Source organism: Euleptes europaea, chromosome 15 (assembly GCF_029931775.1).
Source record: "Euleptes europaea isolate rEulEur1 chromosome 15, rEulEur1.hap1, whole genome shotgun sequence".
In the NCBI taxonomy this organism is placed as follows: domain Eukaryota; kingdom Metazoa; phylum Chordata; class Lepidosauria; order Squamata; family Sphaerodactylidae; genus Euleptes; species Euleptes europaea.
The window spans coordinates 21,098,806-21,115,623 of NC_079326.1; the positions used below are offsets into that span (position 1 = coordinate 21,098,806).

Sequence of the window (16,818 nt, forward strand, 5' to 3'; positions counted from 1 at the left end):
GCCATGTTTACATATTTTGAGGCAGGAGAAGGTACACACTGAATCTTGAACATCTACCCCTTATTGAAATGGGTGAAACAATCATATATCGGGTAGATCAGCAGGGTCAGTGTTAGCTTATGAAGCAGAGAAACTCACTGTGGAATAGCCAAATAGGCTGAACTAAGAACCACCTTTCCCCCATACTGTCCATCCCACCAGTTCCAATCTTCTCCCCAAGTCCCCCTCTTGGTGACTCTTCCTGAAAAGGTGAGGAAAGAGGCAACTAGAGACATGGTTTTCCACTAGTGGCATCTCACCTTTTTTGAGAGCCAGCGTGGTGTAGTGGTTAGACTAGGATCTGGAAGAACCAAGTTCGAATCTCCACTCTGCCATGGAAGCTCACTGGGTGACCTTGGGCCAGCCACACACTCTCTGCCTAACTTACCTTATGTTGTTGTTGTGAGGATAAAATGGAGGAGAAGAGAATTATGTAAGCCACCTTGGGTCCCCACTGGGGAGAAACATAGGGTATAAATAAGTAAATAAATACATTTTAATGCTTTTTGCCATGAGTCTCTCATGGTGCCTAGTACTTACTGTTGTTTAGGTATCAAGTCAAAGCATTTACTTTTATCTAGGCTTTTAACCGAGGGGTTCTGTCTTTTTTTTGGCTGTTTTTATGGTCAGCATCTAACCTGAGGACTGTTTTATGGATATAATTTAGGCTAGTTAATATTGTTTTATGCTGTTTTTATGCTCCTATCTTGCTTTTTAATGGTTTGTTTGGTGTTGATAATTTTTTATTGTTGATTTTACGATTTGTGTTTCGTTTTTTAAGCTGCCTCAGCAGGTCTCTGGAGAAGCGGCTTATTAACTCTTTCTCTAGATAACTAAATAAACTCGTACAGCAAGCTTTAATAAAAGCATGGGGGATTTGATAGTATGAGAAATAAGCCATGGAGGGTCCAATACCCATGATAAATAACAGTTGGTGGGCCTGGCTTCAAGTGGTAGATGAAGATAAGATTCAACAGTGGCTACAAAAATTAGTCACAATTGCCCACCACTGTCTTTTGTTTACCACATAGTTATCTTAATATATATGGCCCGTGGCGCAGAGTGGTAAGCTGCAGTACTGCAGTCAAAAGCTCTGCTCACGAGCTGAGTTCGATCCTGACGGGAAGTTGGTTTCAGGTAGCTGGCTCAAGGTTGACTCAGCCTTCCATCCTTCCGAGGTCAGTAAAATGAGTACCCAGCTTGCTGGGGGTAAAGGGAAGATGACTGGGGAAGGCACTGGCAAACCACCCTGTAAACAAAGTCTGCCTAGTAAACGTTGGGATGTGACGTCACCCCATGGGTCAGGAATGACCCAGAGCTTGCACAGGGGACCTTTACCTTTTAAAGATTAATTCCATGCTGGGCAGCTCCAGACCGTATTTTTGATCATATGAAACTAACTTATGAATTTCAAATTGGCACGGATTGCCACTTGCCAAGAAAAAAAAAAGGAATTAATTTTGGACAGTCTGAAAAATAAGTGGCTAAAAAGAGGAAATCACTATATTTTCCAACATACAGGCTGCCTAGAATGCATAGAGCAAGCATACATTGGGACAAGCATTCTTTTATACCAGGAAAGGTGCATAGATAAAACCCTCTTTGCCATGTAGCTAAACTGGTCGTGACATCTGCATATGTCCAGGTTTTGCAGAGATCCTCAACATACCCTCTCAGTGCTAACTCTTGAATATGCAAGCAGAGGCGAATGAGTATTTGGCTGGGAAAGACCAAAGCATGACAGCGCACCCCCCAGGAGTGGCTCAAAGCTCCGGGTCTGGTGCATTATGAGGCTCTCCATTAAAAGGAGACACCGGGTGTTTGAAAGCTCAGGTTTCATCATGTGACATAGGTTTAGGAGGCATCAGTATCAGGGCTCGGCTGCTTAGGTTTAGCATTTCTCGCACGAAAATAGCTGCCACGCCAGGTGCAACTCGCCCCACCGTGTTCAATTTCATCTCCAGAAAGCCCCCTTGAATAAGTCCGTTGCAGGGGACAACAAAGTGCAAATCGGGGGGTTCTTTTCTTGTTTTGCAGTTGCGTAACTTGAATGTAAACATTAGTCCGTAAGTGCGAAGACGTTACCTACGACTGTTCCATAGCCAGTCAGCACTTGTGCAAGCTTCTCATCTGAATCACTGTCCATAAAACTGTTAAAGAGACAAGTGTTTCTCCCTTTCTCTGTGCTGCAAAGAGGACAAAGGCATCCATTAAAAAACAGAACGCATAAAACGGAAATTCATCTTTTATTGCCGCTTCGACTGCGAATAGCCATTTCACCCAAATTGCATAAAAGATCTGCCCACCAAACCAAATACACATTTCACCCAGAGGTTGTGGGGTTGGTGAGCTTTTACTTCTTAAAACCTGAAAAGAGTAATGTGTTATGTGTCTGATGTTTACAGTTTTGGCTTCCCAACACAAAACTTTTTTTTCATTTCACTGCAAACTACGAGATAGACCAGATCCTATGGAGCTCAAAGAAAAACGTGTATCCCCCCTCCCATTTCACTTGAGGAAGAAGCTACATATGAAACAGGATGAAGGAGAGGTACACAGGGCCCTGGAAATGTAAACAGTACATTACACTGGGCAGATGATAATGATGTGAATCCTAGAAGTCAGAGAGAAATGCATTTTCCCCCCAGTTACAAAACAAAGCAAAACATAGCTTTTTGTATAACTAATCATATGAGCAGTCCTCACATGAGCCTGGAATAATAAGGAGCATGCTTCAAAAAGCTGTACTCAGAGAACTTTTTTAAAAATCGGGATGCTCTAAAACAGTGGTTCTCAACCTTTTTTGCTCCACCACCCTTTCACCATTGTTCAGAATATAATTCCCCCCTTCCCAAGATAGTCTAACTCAAAAAAACAAACTACAATTTTACAGATTGTACAGACTCTACAGGACATCACGCTTGGCTGAATGGTGGTCCCAATTCCCCCCACCCGAACCCTAAAATTCCCCCCTGGGGGGGGGGAATTTCCCCCGTGTTGAGAACCCCTGCCCTAAGACTATCTGACATGATCTGTCACTGTCCATTGGTTAATATTAGGCATGTTACTAATACAAAGGCTGATCTGCTTCTTTCCCTACATCCTTCCATTTCCCATAGATACCAGTCCAGGTGTTGTATCTTTCGCATTTACAAAGCAAGCCAATCCAGACTCTGAGTTTTAAATATAGTTATGCGGTTTAAAATCTAAGATGGGGGGGTGGGGGGGTGTCCTTGCTGATAAATTGCCCTGAGCCATGCCGAGGCCAGTCCTGTTCTGTTCAGGCCTCTGCCTGGGTGGGAGGTCAACCTTACCAGTTTCCTCTGGTTGCTCAGACAGAAGGTGCAGATTGGTCTTGGCACTGCTGCGTTGCCGCCGCCCTGCAGGAGAGGCTGGTATTGCAAGCAGGGCTGCTTCCCCGGACCCGGCTCTGCTCCTGAGCCCTCGCTTTGTTGCTGTAAGAGCAGCATATTGGCCAGGTGGGAGATGTAGCTCGAAGCCAGGCGCAAGGTCTCAATCTTGGACAGCTTGCGGTCAGCAGGCTCAGTGGGGATGAGGGTGCGGAGGGCACTGAAGGCGGTGTTGACGCTGTGGGTCCTGTCCCTCTCCCGGGCATTGGCCGCCTGCCTCTGCTTGCTCAGGCCGCTCAGGCGGGGGCTCTTCCGCTTGCGCTTGCCTTGGGCCCCGGCGGAAGGCACAGATCTCCCGGAGCTGCTCTCGCTGCTGCCACTCTCCAACTCCTCCAGGTCGGATGCAGCACCCCCGCCGGACTTCATGGTGAGCCCTGTAGCCCCTCAGCCCCATCACTTTTATGCACGGCAGCTGCCACATTGCTCCGGTTAGCATCAGCCGCTGCCGTCCCAACTCCCCTCCAGCAGCAGGATCATTTTTTGAATGGTTGCTCCTTTTAGATCTAGCATATGGTTGCTCTGTAAATAAGGCGAAGGAGGTGGAGCTGCCACCTCAAAGTGGCTGCCCGGCTACTGCCCGGCTCTGCACCTGTTTTCCCCTTGTCATGTAAAAATGTGCGAGCTCTCTGGCCAGCTACAGTGAGCATGTGCAGTGGGGAAATGAAGCTCTTTCCCAATCCTTTGCCCTCTGTCTCAGTGAATGCTTGAGCTTGAAGAGCTAAGGCAGGACAAAAAGTTCCCTTTGCTTCTCAGCAGTTCCATAAAGTAACTGCTCTCTCATCTTGACTTCCAGAATAAAACAGTGTATCAACAGTTATATATTTTAAAACCTTCCTTCCTGCCTGCCTGCCTGCCTGCCTTCCTTCCTTCTGTTTGAGAGATACAGTGCAATCCTAAACAGAATTACAGCTTTGCTAAGCCTATGGACAACTTGTTACTAAGTTTCTAAGTTATGACAACCTGTATGTATATCCCTTTCTCCTACTCCCCAGGAGTTCATTATGCCAGGATACTATAGGGTAGGGTTTTTGGGGCAGGTCCTTCTTTGCAACCGGCGGGATATTTTTGGGGCAGAGCCTGAGGAGGGCGGGTTTGGGAAGGGGAAGGACTTCAATGCCATTGAGGCCAATTGCCAAAGTGGCCATTTTCTCCAGGTGAACTGATCTCTGGTGGCTGGAGATTAGTTGTAATAGCAGGAGATCTCCAGCCACCACCTGGAGGTTACAATAAGTGAAAACACCTGTGCCAGTATTAACAAAGTTGAAGAAAATGGAGGCACGAGGGCTCAAAAATACAATACCACACTGGAAAATCACAAAATAAATGTATAATGAATATTAGGCATTAATTCATGCCATACCATACAAATCAAACAGCTTGAAACAATAATAATCTTCAAACGCCTGAACAAAGGAATCCTAAATGGGGCGGGATCCTCCCATCCCAAAGTATAATATGGAAAGTCCCGAAATAATAAATGAGGTCCAAAGTACAAACAAGGAGAACGTGTGGCTAGTCATTGGTGCACGTTTCAAAGGCTTTCTTCAGCTCCAACAAATTCAAGACAACTGAACTTTATAATCCATTTAGGAAATGAACGCGTTGTCCATGGACCGTCAGCTGTGAAGTTAACAAACAATCATACTATGTCACCAAATTATTATTAAACATTACATAATAGACATTGCCATCGCATACCTTAATCATGCTTACCTAGAGAAAATATGCGTCAATCAGAATTCAAGTGCACAAAAAATTGCATTTGTAATTTGTTCTTTTGCATGTTTAAAAACTTGAGTAGTGTTTTTTTTATATCAAAAGTATAGCTAGTCATAGGAGTTAATCAATCTGATGGTCTATTGATCATAATGGAAATCAGATCCCCCCCCTCCCCACCATCCAGTTGGGATGCAACTCTAAGGGGTTGCAGACAGGAGAAAGCACCCTTGGTTTATAGTCACTGCACACTATGTGGCACAATTAAATTAATGTCTGCAGTTTTAATGGTGGTTCCAGATACCATCATCATAAATCTGCCATTCTCCTCTGTCTCCTTGTTACAGTCCTTATTTTCTTATGAAATGATATATTGTGATTTTTTTCCTTGTTTGTGCAGAATAGAAGTGCAGTTTCTGTGGTTCAGGTTGGATTTTGACTAGTAAAGTTTTAACTTTACTAGTCAAACCACTACACCAGCGTGGTGTAGTGGTTAAGAGTGGTGGTTTGGAGTGGTGAACTCTGATCTGGAGAACCTGGTTTGATTCCACACTCCTCCACATGAGCGGCAGAGGCTAATCTGGTGAACTGGATTTGTTTCCCCACTCCTACACACGAAGCCAGCTGGGTGACCTTGGGCTAGTCACACTCTCTCAGCTTCACCTACCTCACCTACCTATTCTCTCATTCTCTCAGCTTCACCTACCTCACAGGGTGTCTGTTGTGGGGAGGGGAAGGGAAGGTGATTGTAAGCCGGCTTGAGTCGCACTTAAGTGGTAGAGAAAGTTGGCATATAAAAACCAACTCTTCTTCTTCTTCTTCTTCTTCTTCTTCTTCTTCTTCTTCTTCTTCCTGTTACAATGAGGGAGTGTGTCTCAGTAGCAGCATGTGTAAGTTTCCAGATTCAATCCTAGGCACCCCGAGTTTAAATGGGTAATGTTTGGGAAAGATCTTACTTTGCATGGGACCTTGGCTGCAATCCTAAAAACACCCTACTGGGAGCAACTGGGAGCACTGAATAAAATGGCACTTATTTCTAAGTAGACCTGATCCCCTTGGAGAGCTGCTGCCAGTCAGAGCAATACAGAATTAAATGGCTGGCTTCATTATAAACCAGCCTCATGTGCAAAACGGCCTTATATGCACACTGCATATCTGGCCTTCATTTGAAAGGCTGTTGATGAAATGTCATTGGCAGCATAATTCACATATTGGCCTTTTACTAATACTGTCCAGAGTATTACTAATGCAGTTTCTAGCATGCCACAGTACAATAAGAGATGCATTGAGAATCACAAGGAAAATATACAAAAACCTGAAAAAAAGAAATCTGGGCACATAGCTGTAATGTAATTAATCCATGGGGAGGGGGCATGGCTCAGTGGTAGAGCATCTGCTTGACAGGTGGAAGGTCCCAGGTTCAATCCTTGGTATCCAGTTAGAAGGATCAGGTAGAAGGTGATGCGAAAGACCTTTGCCCAAGACCTTGGAGAGCAGCTGCCAGTGTGAGTAGATGGACCAATGGTCTGATTCAGAATAAGGCAGCTTCATGTGTCCATGTGTTCATGTGTCCCGCTCTTTTTTGTTAAAGGTAAGTGGTTGGGGGGAATAAGATTCCCCCCCATGAGTCTCGCTAGCCCCCACTTGTAAACTTCTATTCTTTATGTGCTATATAAAAACAGTTCTGCAATAGTAACATCTCTAGTGTGTATGTGTTTTGGAATTACTCCACATCAGTTTGAAATGGACAACCTGGGACTGTTCTATCCATTTTTCTCCCACTAATGCACAAAGTTCTGGTTCGTTATTAGCAGCTTCATATGTTTGCCTAATATGTCTGTAGATGTAGAATGCATCCTGCAAATTAGGGTTGCCAGGTCCCATTCGCCACTGGTGGGAGGTTTTTGGGGCGGAGCCTGAGGAGGGTGGGGTTTGGGGAGGGGAGGGACTTCACTGCTATAGAGTCCAATTGCCAAAGCAGCCATTTTCAGGTGAACTGATCTCTATCGGCTGGAAATCAGTTGTAATAGCAAGAGATCTCCAGCTAGTACCTGGAGGTTGTCAAAATTACAAAAACAGCACGAGGGCTCACAATTATTCAACACTATTTATTCACATTTGTGCAATATTAAATTACATACATACAATACATATTAGAATATGACAATAACACAAATAACTGAACCTAACATACTATATCTACATCTCATACTATATCCAGATGCCAACACTTCTATGCAAAGTCCATCCAAATAGCTGGATAGCCACACTGATTCCAAACACAGAAGTCTGACAATGAAGAGGTCTTCAAAAGAGTCCTTGTTGGCCTTCTTCCCAGCTTAATAGCTTGATAATCAGACTAATGCGATACTAGGGAGGGAACGTGTCCACCGGTTTGGATTCAACGTTTTTGCCGCCAAAAAGGCTAAGTTTCATAAGCCTTATACATCAGTTTTAAACAACACCACAGAGGGTTTCTGCAAAGAATGGCATCCTCACAAGTGCGGGTGATGTTGGCAACCCTACTGCAAATACTTTTTGAGTGTAAATAGAACAATTATTTATTTATTTAAGTTAGTTATATTCCGCCTTTCTCATAGGGACTCAAGGCAAATTACACAGAGTGAGTCAGTACAGTCAACAAAATGGGACATTCAATAAGCAACGCACTAGGATTGTAGAAGTCTGGAACCAACCAAGAATTAAAAGATAGAATGGAAACATAGCATAAGTATTAACACGACACATTAAGCAGTGCAAAATTACATAATAGGATACTACTTATAGTAAGTTATGCCACAGTCACTAATCATTTATCCAAGTAAGTTTGTGAACCATTTTGTACAGATAACCCTATTACCTGCACAGAAAAGTCCTCTCAAATAATTCAGTTTTGCAAAATTTGTGGAAAGCCAGGAGAATGAGAGAGACTTCCTGACCTCCTCAGGTAGGCCATTCCATAATTGCTCTGCAACACTGCATTATGCATTTTAAGGGAAATAATAGATTTGTATTGATTTGTCCCACAACAAAAGAACTCTGTAAAAAGTACGAGCCATCCTGAGGGGGTAGTTGGCTCGTATTTTGCAGACTGGTCATTTTCCCTTTTGGCTTGAGGGGTGGGTTATTTTTACATGTCACAAAAGAAAGCCCACACTCTGCATTGATCTGGGGCTTATTTTGCAACATATAGGACCAAACTAGATCAAATGTGCAGAAGTCTTTGATTATATCTCCTCTTTTTTAAGAAGAAAAAACCACAACTGGTTAGTTGGGAAAATGATGCTGGGGAAGCAGCACTTTGTGTGTGTGTGTGTGTGTGTGTATGTGTATGTTTTTCGGGGGGTGATGTGTTTATCCCTTTCTCCAGCACCATTTTCCTGACCTAAATTGCCCTCCTGAAACTGCTACTTGAAGGGGGGGAAATGCACGTTACTAAACTATACATTGGTTGCAGAACTTCTGTGTTTAACCTTGAAAGTACTCAGTGAAACTCATTTGCAAGATTCAGATATACACAGCAAATCAGTCTAACAGAGCAATCTGGAAGGGGGGGTGGAGAATGGCCTTGGGAGCCAGCATGACCCCTGCATTGGTGTTAGTGCCACTTGCACTGTCTAAATGGGCACTAACGGAGGTGCAAGGCCACAGGGAGCCGCACGGAAGCACCACGCATGCCTGCTGGTACAACTGCCGCAGCAGCATTTCTCCAGCGCGAGCGCTCGTGCCAGCGCCAAAGGAGGTGTTACCGGGGTGGGGCTGACTTTAGTCAGCTTCCTGGGCCTTTTCGCCTCGGGAACACCCCCTTTTGCCGGCACGAACTTGCAGTTTCACAGAGCTTGGGGGAAATCTCCACTTTCAGGAGGTGGTGCTGCTGTGCCATCCATGGGCCCACCTCAATACCCCCCTTAGGATTCTGCTGGAAGAGGGTAACGCTGAGAACTCAGGTGTGAACGTGTTCAGCAGGCACCATACTGTTTTTGACAGATGCGAGCACAAGTGCCCTGAGCATCTGATCTACTTGCCTTATAGCCATCCTCCTCAGTGTGGCGGCTGCCCAGTAGCGGGAGTTGTGGAGTTTCATTTCTTTCTGCCCAAAAGGTGAAATCGGTTTTCCCCCAGGGCCATGAAGGCTCAGGCCAGGTATTTAAATGATGGGGGAAGATTCCAACATCCATAAGGCTGTTAAAAATATGCACTCTTCAAAAAGCATTAATAACTTGGACATCTGTCATTTTCATTTGTGGTGGACATGCAAGAAAGCTAAGAAATTTTGGATACAAATTCATCAAGAAATGCAGAAAGTTTTAAGAATCAAATTCCCTTTGAACCGAGAAACTAGGTTGCTAGGAATTGAGCCAGATAACTTGGACAGAAACCATAGAGAAATATTTGGCTATCTGACAACGGCGGCTAGACTAGTACTGGCAGCATCTTGGAAACAGGAGGATATTCCAGATTTGGAAAAGTGGCAACAAAAGATGGATGAATTTGCGGTGTTGACCAGACTGACCAGCTTGATGAAAGAGAAGACGACTGAAGAATCCCAAAAGAAATGGGAATGTTATTTTGATTATGTTAAATGGAAAGGATAGATTGTTAGATATAAGGATCAGCTTATAAAATTTACTATATAGTATAGAAGGAATTTATTATCTAAAATGTAGAATATAAGAACAATGTATAAGATGTTTGAAATGTAAGATGAAATAGACTCCCCGAAGGAGTGCAAACTGTGTGAATGTATGTGTAAATAATTTGTTTTTTCTTGAAAATGTTAATAAAATATCTTTAAAAAAAATAACTTGGACTTTGATGAAAAAATACGACTTCCTAAAACTAAGATGTTTTAAAAGCATAGTGTTTATTTACAAATAACGAAGTGACTTTTTCATTCTTTATTTAAACAATTGGATGTGTAGCAGAACAAAGCAATGGCAGTAGGGGGGGGGGCTTGGACTCCCATCAGGCCATGTGAGACTGAGCATGCATGAAATGCTGCCAATTGCAGTGTACTCTTTGGACAAGCAGAAAGTAACCCAAGAAACAGGGAAGAGCTAAACCTGAACAATTAACCTACCTGATAAAAACTTGGCTCCCTGCTTGCTACTGGCGAACTGAAATGTGCTGGACTGGTGGCTGTTCAAACACCTCTAGTTTAAGGTCATCCACAAAATTGCAAAATTATTTTTTTAAAAAACCAACTCTGTCGTTCTTTGTTATTTAATCACGGCAATTTTTTTTACTGTCCTTAAACTGACTGTGCTTTGCATATCTTACTTTTGGAACATGAATTTCGCAGAATATTTTTGCACAAAATTTTACTCTGGATAAATGTTGCATGTGGGCTTTTTGAGCTTGTGTTGCGATGTAGAATTAAAATCAAAACAGTGCAAGATGTTGAATTTTGTTCCAGCAAAAACCATAATGGTTCAGGTTATCCTCTCAGATTTCTCAGGCCAGCCATGAGTGAAGGAAGAAAAGTTAAAGAAATGTCTAGATGGAGTGAAGCTCTGCAGTTTATACCAAAAAACAACAAACTCTAAATATAAACCAATTTTAAGGACCAAAAGGTGGTTCTAGTTATTGTTGTTTTCATGACAGCTCATATGTTTAGCGGGAAATGTCTATGTGACTCAGCAAGAGTCTATGTAACTCATCCCAAACATTCATGACTTTAATTACTTGGTTATTGCTTAGGACGGTAGTGTGGGGAATGGATTCCATAAATTAGGTATTAGGAGCTCTGGTTTATGATGTTCCTTTCCCTAACTTCTCTAGATTGCTAATTTACAGGCATATCTAGATCTATACCAATCTGTTGTCCTCAATAGAGAATATTTTATACACAACTAACTACAATAATGGAGCAAGTCAGATGAGACAAGAAGGTCATAAAATTTAGCTCACTGCCGCGAGGCTACATCATCCACCCATCTGTCCCTAGAAAGAGAACAACCCACACAAAGGGAGATCATAGTGAGCCATGAGTGTGGAGCAGCTGTGTGTTACAAAGAGATGTGTTAACAAGCAAAGTGAAATGTTCAAGATTCCCGGCTATGCCTAAAAGTATCATGCTGAAGCTCTAGGAGTCTGAAAGAGTCTTTCTCAGACCACAGTTCAAGAAATATGCAACTCACAGCCAGGTCAACATCACTTCTGAGAATTACAGAAGTGTATCGTTAAAGGAGTAGGAATTGATCATTTCCTTTTCTATCCTGCGGGCAGTTCGCTAATTATAACTGTGCTGAAATTTCGACTTGGGGGGGATATTCTGAAACGACAGTAGAAGGCCAAGCAGAAGTAGTGGGTGTGATTCTGCATGCCATAAAATACTAGTTCCACTTATCAGTCTTGCCCTACGTTGTTATGTGTCATTTATGCATGGTCGCTTTAACCTCCTTTATTTCCTGTTTCAGCCAGGATCAAAGTAGCCTGGGTTGGGGAAAACTGTATGCATTGGCTGGAATGATCAGGGACGAAATTGAGTGCTAATCGAACCATGAATACAAAAAAGCAGTCTCCCAAGTTCAAATCAAGTCCCACCCCTTTAAATGCTGCTCTGTAATTGGCTTACCTTGCGAGAGAAGATTTCCTTCCCCCCAAACCCAACTGCCGCATAAAAAAGAATTTTAAGAACAAAAAACAAAAAATGGAGCAATCTGAAAGGGGGGGGGAGAGAAATCCAATCCTCATTTTAAAAAAAGCCTTTCTTTTGCTCAGAAAGAGCTCCGAGGTAGCAGGAAGCAGGAAGCACTTGAATCCCTGCCTCTTTACATACTGCTTCGTGATTGGCTGTGAAAGAAGCCAATCTTCTGTGCTTCCCCTGTTTGGCTATCAGCATGCTGCCTTGAAGAGGGGTTTGGAAAAGGGTGGGGCGAAGCTCAGCCCGAGAAAGTTGTACGCTCACTCAGTGATTCTGGAATGAGCCAGGATCCACAGTTTAATTCAGGCAAGAAGAGGAATGGGAAAAGCCAGGTTCGTTTTGCGTTGAAGCAGCATTGAGCTTCCAAGGAATGAGGTAACGTGCATACCCAAAAATTTGATCCTGGCTGAAACAGGGAATAAAAAAGGGTTAAGCGACCACGCATAAAACACCCAAAAAACCCAAAAAAGATTTTGAAGTACCTGATATCTTAAGCACTTCTTCCAGCAAACGGAACAGGAGCACAGTAAGAGATTTTATGGATACTATATGGTGCACGTTTTCAACGCTTCTTTTCAAGTCTCGGTCACAGGTGAATGCAAAAGAGCCAATAAAGCATGAAGGGAATCATTAGTGTGCTTCTCATATGATTGCACCTGTGGCAGTATGTGCGGGTCCCTTCCTCTTCCCTGCTGCCTCCCCGGAGGTATTCTCAAGGGCTGATGTCTTTTAGGTAGTTTACCTCGTTCTGCTTTTTTCCCCCCCTTACACGGAAATGAGCTTTTAATCCGGCTAAATCACTGGAACCGTGACCCTGAGCCTTCATTCTAATTGAGCTTTTCAGTGAATTAAGTCTCCGTTATGCTGGATTGAAATCAGCCTGGGGAGGAACTCCCTTGAAGTCTTGTAAAGGCATGCTGAATTTTCAACCCTTGTAATTAGAACAAAGTCGGGAGCACACCATTTATCCCCACCATTTGCTATGCAGCTAGCTTTCCTATTCACTCCGGATAACATGGGACTGTAACAACAGTTACGTTACTTACACTCCCACACACACGCTTACACTCCCACTGATCAGTAAGGAAACTGTCTTTCTTAACAGTGTGAGAGAGAGAAGTACAAACTGGCCTCATGTTCACTACTGTCCCAAAGCACTGAGAACAAGAACATTATCTAGTTCAACTTAGAATGTCAACTGCTTTACAATTCTACATTATCAACATTACCGGAAGTATCGCTAGTATTACAACCAGCATTATCAATGCTAGGGTTGCCAAGTCCCTCTTCACCACTGGCGGGAAGTTTTTTGGGCACCGCCTGAGGAGGGCACGGTATGGGGAAAGGAGGGACTTCAATGCCATAGAGTCCAATTGCCAAAGCGGCCATTTTCCCCAGGGGAACTGATCTCTCTTGGCTGGAGATCAGTTGTAATAGTGGGAGATCTCCTGGTAGTACCTGGAGGTTGGCAACCCTAATCAATGCACACCATGCTTTATAGAATTTCACAGGCAAAGAAGACAGGCTCTTGCCCCTAAGGTCCTTACAACTTTTATAGCAGCGACGGGGAAGGAAATGACTAGGAATTTTTCCACAAATGGGGGGGGGGGCAATGCAACAGCTGTGGGGCTTCCACGTGGCAGGTTTCCCCATAGTTTCCCAGCCTTGGTCCTCTGGTGATGGCCATCCCCCCTCACTCCACCCAGACATTGACAGCAGTTGAATATTGTTAGATTTATATAATATTATAACAATACATGTAACAGGTTCTGTGAAATATCTTTCATCTTAAAAGGTACATCTTTAGCCCCTTTTGTTGCAGAGATATGACATTACTCATATATCAGCAAGGAAAGGTGATAGAGACCTACTTAAAAAAAATTAAAGCCATTCAAAGAACCTGATGCATAGGCTGTCATAACTTTATATCAGCATCATATAATAATATCCTGATGCCAATTTTTCAAAGCCCCCCTGGTGGCAGGTGGAGGCAATTGCCACTGTGGAGAAAATGTCTGCTGTGTAGGCATCGAACCAGAGGTAAATGACCTGTGGGGAAATGGCCATGGGTAACAAGGGATGAGTGTGAGCCAGTGCAGTTATGCTCACTTAAATTTGGTTACAGTTGGGCATGAAACTATAGAAACAAAAGGAAATGTTATAAATCTGAGCCCAGATCAGCCTAGCATCAAGTCATTGGGTTGGATCGTTACCAGCTTTTCTGCAGGTGTAAGAAGGAGGAAGAGGCCCTTTTGACCACAGAGTCTATACCAGGGGTTGTGAGACTGTGTGGAAGAGGGGAACTGGGAGACATCAAAGGCAAACCCTGGTAGATCCAACCCACTGCGACGTCAATTTCATGAATGAAAATTTAATAGAGAGGGTGTGAGAACAAAACATTTCTAATACAATTTAGATCCATTTCAAGTGTTCTGTGAAAAGTGAACCTTTTTGGAGTTTCTGAGGTGCTGTTTGTGATTTGCAATGGATTTGCTATTTGAACAGAGGAGTGCTCATCCTTCAAAGTTTGCTGCCCTATTTTGCACCTGTGCAGTTGGTATTCAACACGTTGGGTAGTGGAGGCTGGTAGCTACCACTGATGAATCCTCAGAATTTGATTATTTTAATCTCTCACACATTCCTAGTGAAACGCTTTCAACCTGAATATAGAAAATCAGCATGCCAGCAAGAAGGAAAAGACACAACCCATTCCCTAACAGGTTGAATTTCTATTTATGGCAAGAAGGAGGAGGAGGAGGAGGGTTGGTTTTTATATGACGACTTCCTCTACCACTTAAGGAAGAATCAAACCAGTTTATAATCACCTTCCCTTCCCCACAACAGACACCCTGTGAGGTAGGTGGGGCTGAGAGAGCTCTAAGAGAGCTGTGACTAGCCCAAGGTCACCCAGCTGGCTTCATGTGTAGGAGTGGGGAATCAAACCTGGTTCTCCAGATTAGAGTCCACTGCTCATAACCACCTCTCTTAACCACTACACCATGTTGGCTGGAAGTTTTTAAAATGGTACAGTAATTTACAGAACAGTGCCCCCCAGTCCCTCTACTATCTAGATGAACCTCAGGAAAGCCATTGTATCCCAAGGAGAGGGCATGCCACAGGCAGAGGGAAGAGGAGCTTGTTCAAGCTGCTATTCAGAGGCCAGGTCATTATAATGCTTGATGTACATGGAAAGAAAGGAAGCATCGTGTAGTTGCTTATGTCATCCAAGGATACAGCTGAACTCTGACTATTTTAAAATACCACAAGGGCCGGATCCTGATTGAGCCCACAGTGAAGTGGAACCAGGCATTTTCAAGTGTTTCATGCCTTTTCAAGTGCCAGAACAGCAGCATAAAACCGCAGAGTTTCTACTGATTCCTAGAGCTACCCTACATCACTTTCAGATTTTCCCTGGAATTGATGTAGCAGAACACACAACATCACCCCCACCTATGTCCCTGTCCCTCAACCTCTCGCCGATTGCCAGGCATAGCCTAGCAACCCTACAGTCAATCCAGCCTGGCTTGACAACAGCAGTCTGTCTTGATCAGTAAGGGTCAAATCTGGGCACAGCGAGCTGCACATTTCTAAGCAGGTTGTCTACTTCCTCAGGCCTGATAACAACATGGTTTTCTTTGTGTGGACCTACATTCAGTATGAGGGCATGTGTGCTAACTTTTCTACTTCCGTGATTGACTTGTCCTGTGTGACTTCATTGGTTTTTTTCCTTCCCTACTTTGCCTCTGATGTGTCTATGTGTGTATTTGCCTACTCCTGGATGCAGAAGTATACATGTGGCCTTTTGAATGTGTGTATTTATGTCCCTAAACCTGATGGTACCTCATTATAATGTGTGAGTCAGGTCAGATATTTGGCTATCTGTGTATATTTGTGTATGATGGGTTTGATCCTGCAATCTGCAAATACAAGGATCATGATTGTTCCCATGTCCCCCTCCTTTCTGACCTGAGGACTATGTGATAGCCCAGGCTAGCCTCATCTCATCAGATCTCAGAAGCTAAGCAGGGTTGATCCTGGCAAGTATTTGGATGGGAGACCTTCAAGGAATACCAGGGTCATGACACAGAGGCAGGCAATGGCAAACCACCTCTAGACATCTCTTGCCTTGAAAACCCTACTGGGGTGTCCATAAGTCATATGTGACTTGATGGCAAAAACATTTAACAAAAGGGGTCAGGAGGCTGCAGTGGAGGGATGGAAGGGGATGAAATCACCTTCTCCTCCCTGTTCTAACTGTAGAGCTGCACTGATGGAAGAGACAAACAGGGTGGTTTTATTCCCTTCCCATTGTAGCTTCCTAACCCTCATGGCTATTATCTATTTACTTCATTTATACCCCCCTTTCTCTCCAATAGTGACCTAAAGTAGCTTACATGGTTCTACTTGCTTCCATTTTATGCTCACAATGAGGTAGGTTAGGCTGAGACTATGTTACTGGCCCACGTTCACCCAGGAAGCTTCCATGGCAGAGTAGAGATTCGAATATGGGTTTCCCAGCTCCTAGTGCAAGACTCTAACCACTACACAATGGGGTCTCACAACTCTGGGATTAAACTTTCCCAAGGTCAGAAAGGACTGCTGAGGGGGGAGGAATACAGGAAAGATCCACGATCATCAGCACTTTCCACTGATGGATCATAGGATTCAATCCCTTGTGGTATACGATTTTCTCTTGCATGTGTACAACCTTTCTTCTCTGCTCTGTACACATGCTGATTTGTATTCTGGTTCTTCAGGCCAACCTCTGCCCTGCATGTTTATCTTTTTAAATGGAACTATACTTCAGTGTGGTGGTTAAAATGTATTGAAATGGAACATAACCAAATTAAGTTGCTCTACCTTTGGTTCACTTCACAATACTAAAGAAAAAAATTGTGTGTCAGTAAGCTAGGGGGTAGATGATTTCATTTGATTAATGAGTTTTCTGGGAAACTTTTTGTTTATTGTTAAGACACAGCGATTACCCTGGAGGGAGAATTCACGAGG

The 16,818-nt window shown here is 43.5% G+C and overlaps 1 protein-coding gene across 1 annotated transcript; it reads right to left on the reverse strand.

The window, feature by feature from the left end:
• Window positions 1-2,119: 2,119 nt before the first annotated feature.
• Window positions 2,120-3,908, reverse strand: LOC130487962 (transcription factor 15-like). Its single transcript, XM_056861531.1, has 2 exons — window positions 3,354-3,908; window positions 2,120-2,225 (listed from the first exon to the last, which is right to left on the reverse strand). The coding sequence occupies exons 1-2, from the start codon at window positions 3,813-3,815 to the stop codon at window positions 2,193-2,195; spliced, it is 495 nt and encodes a 164-aa protein (XP_056717509.1). The 5' UTR covers window positions 3,816-3,908; the 3' UTR covers window positions 2,120-2,192.
• Between the last annotated feature and the right edge of the window lie 12,910 nt (window positions 3,909-16,818).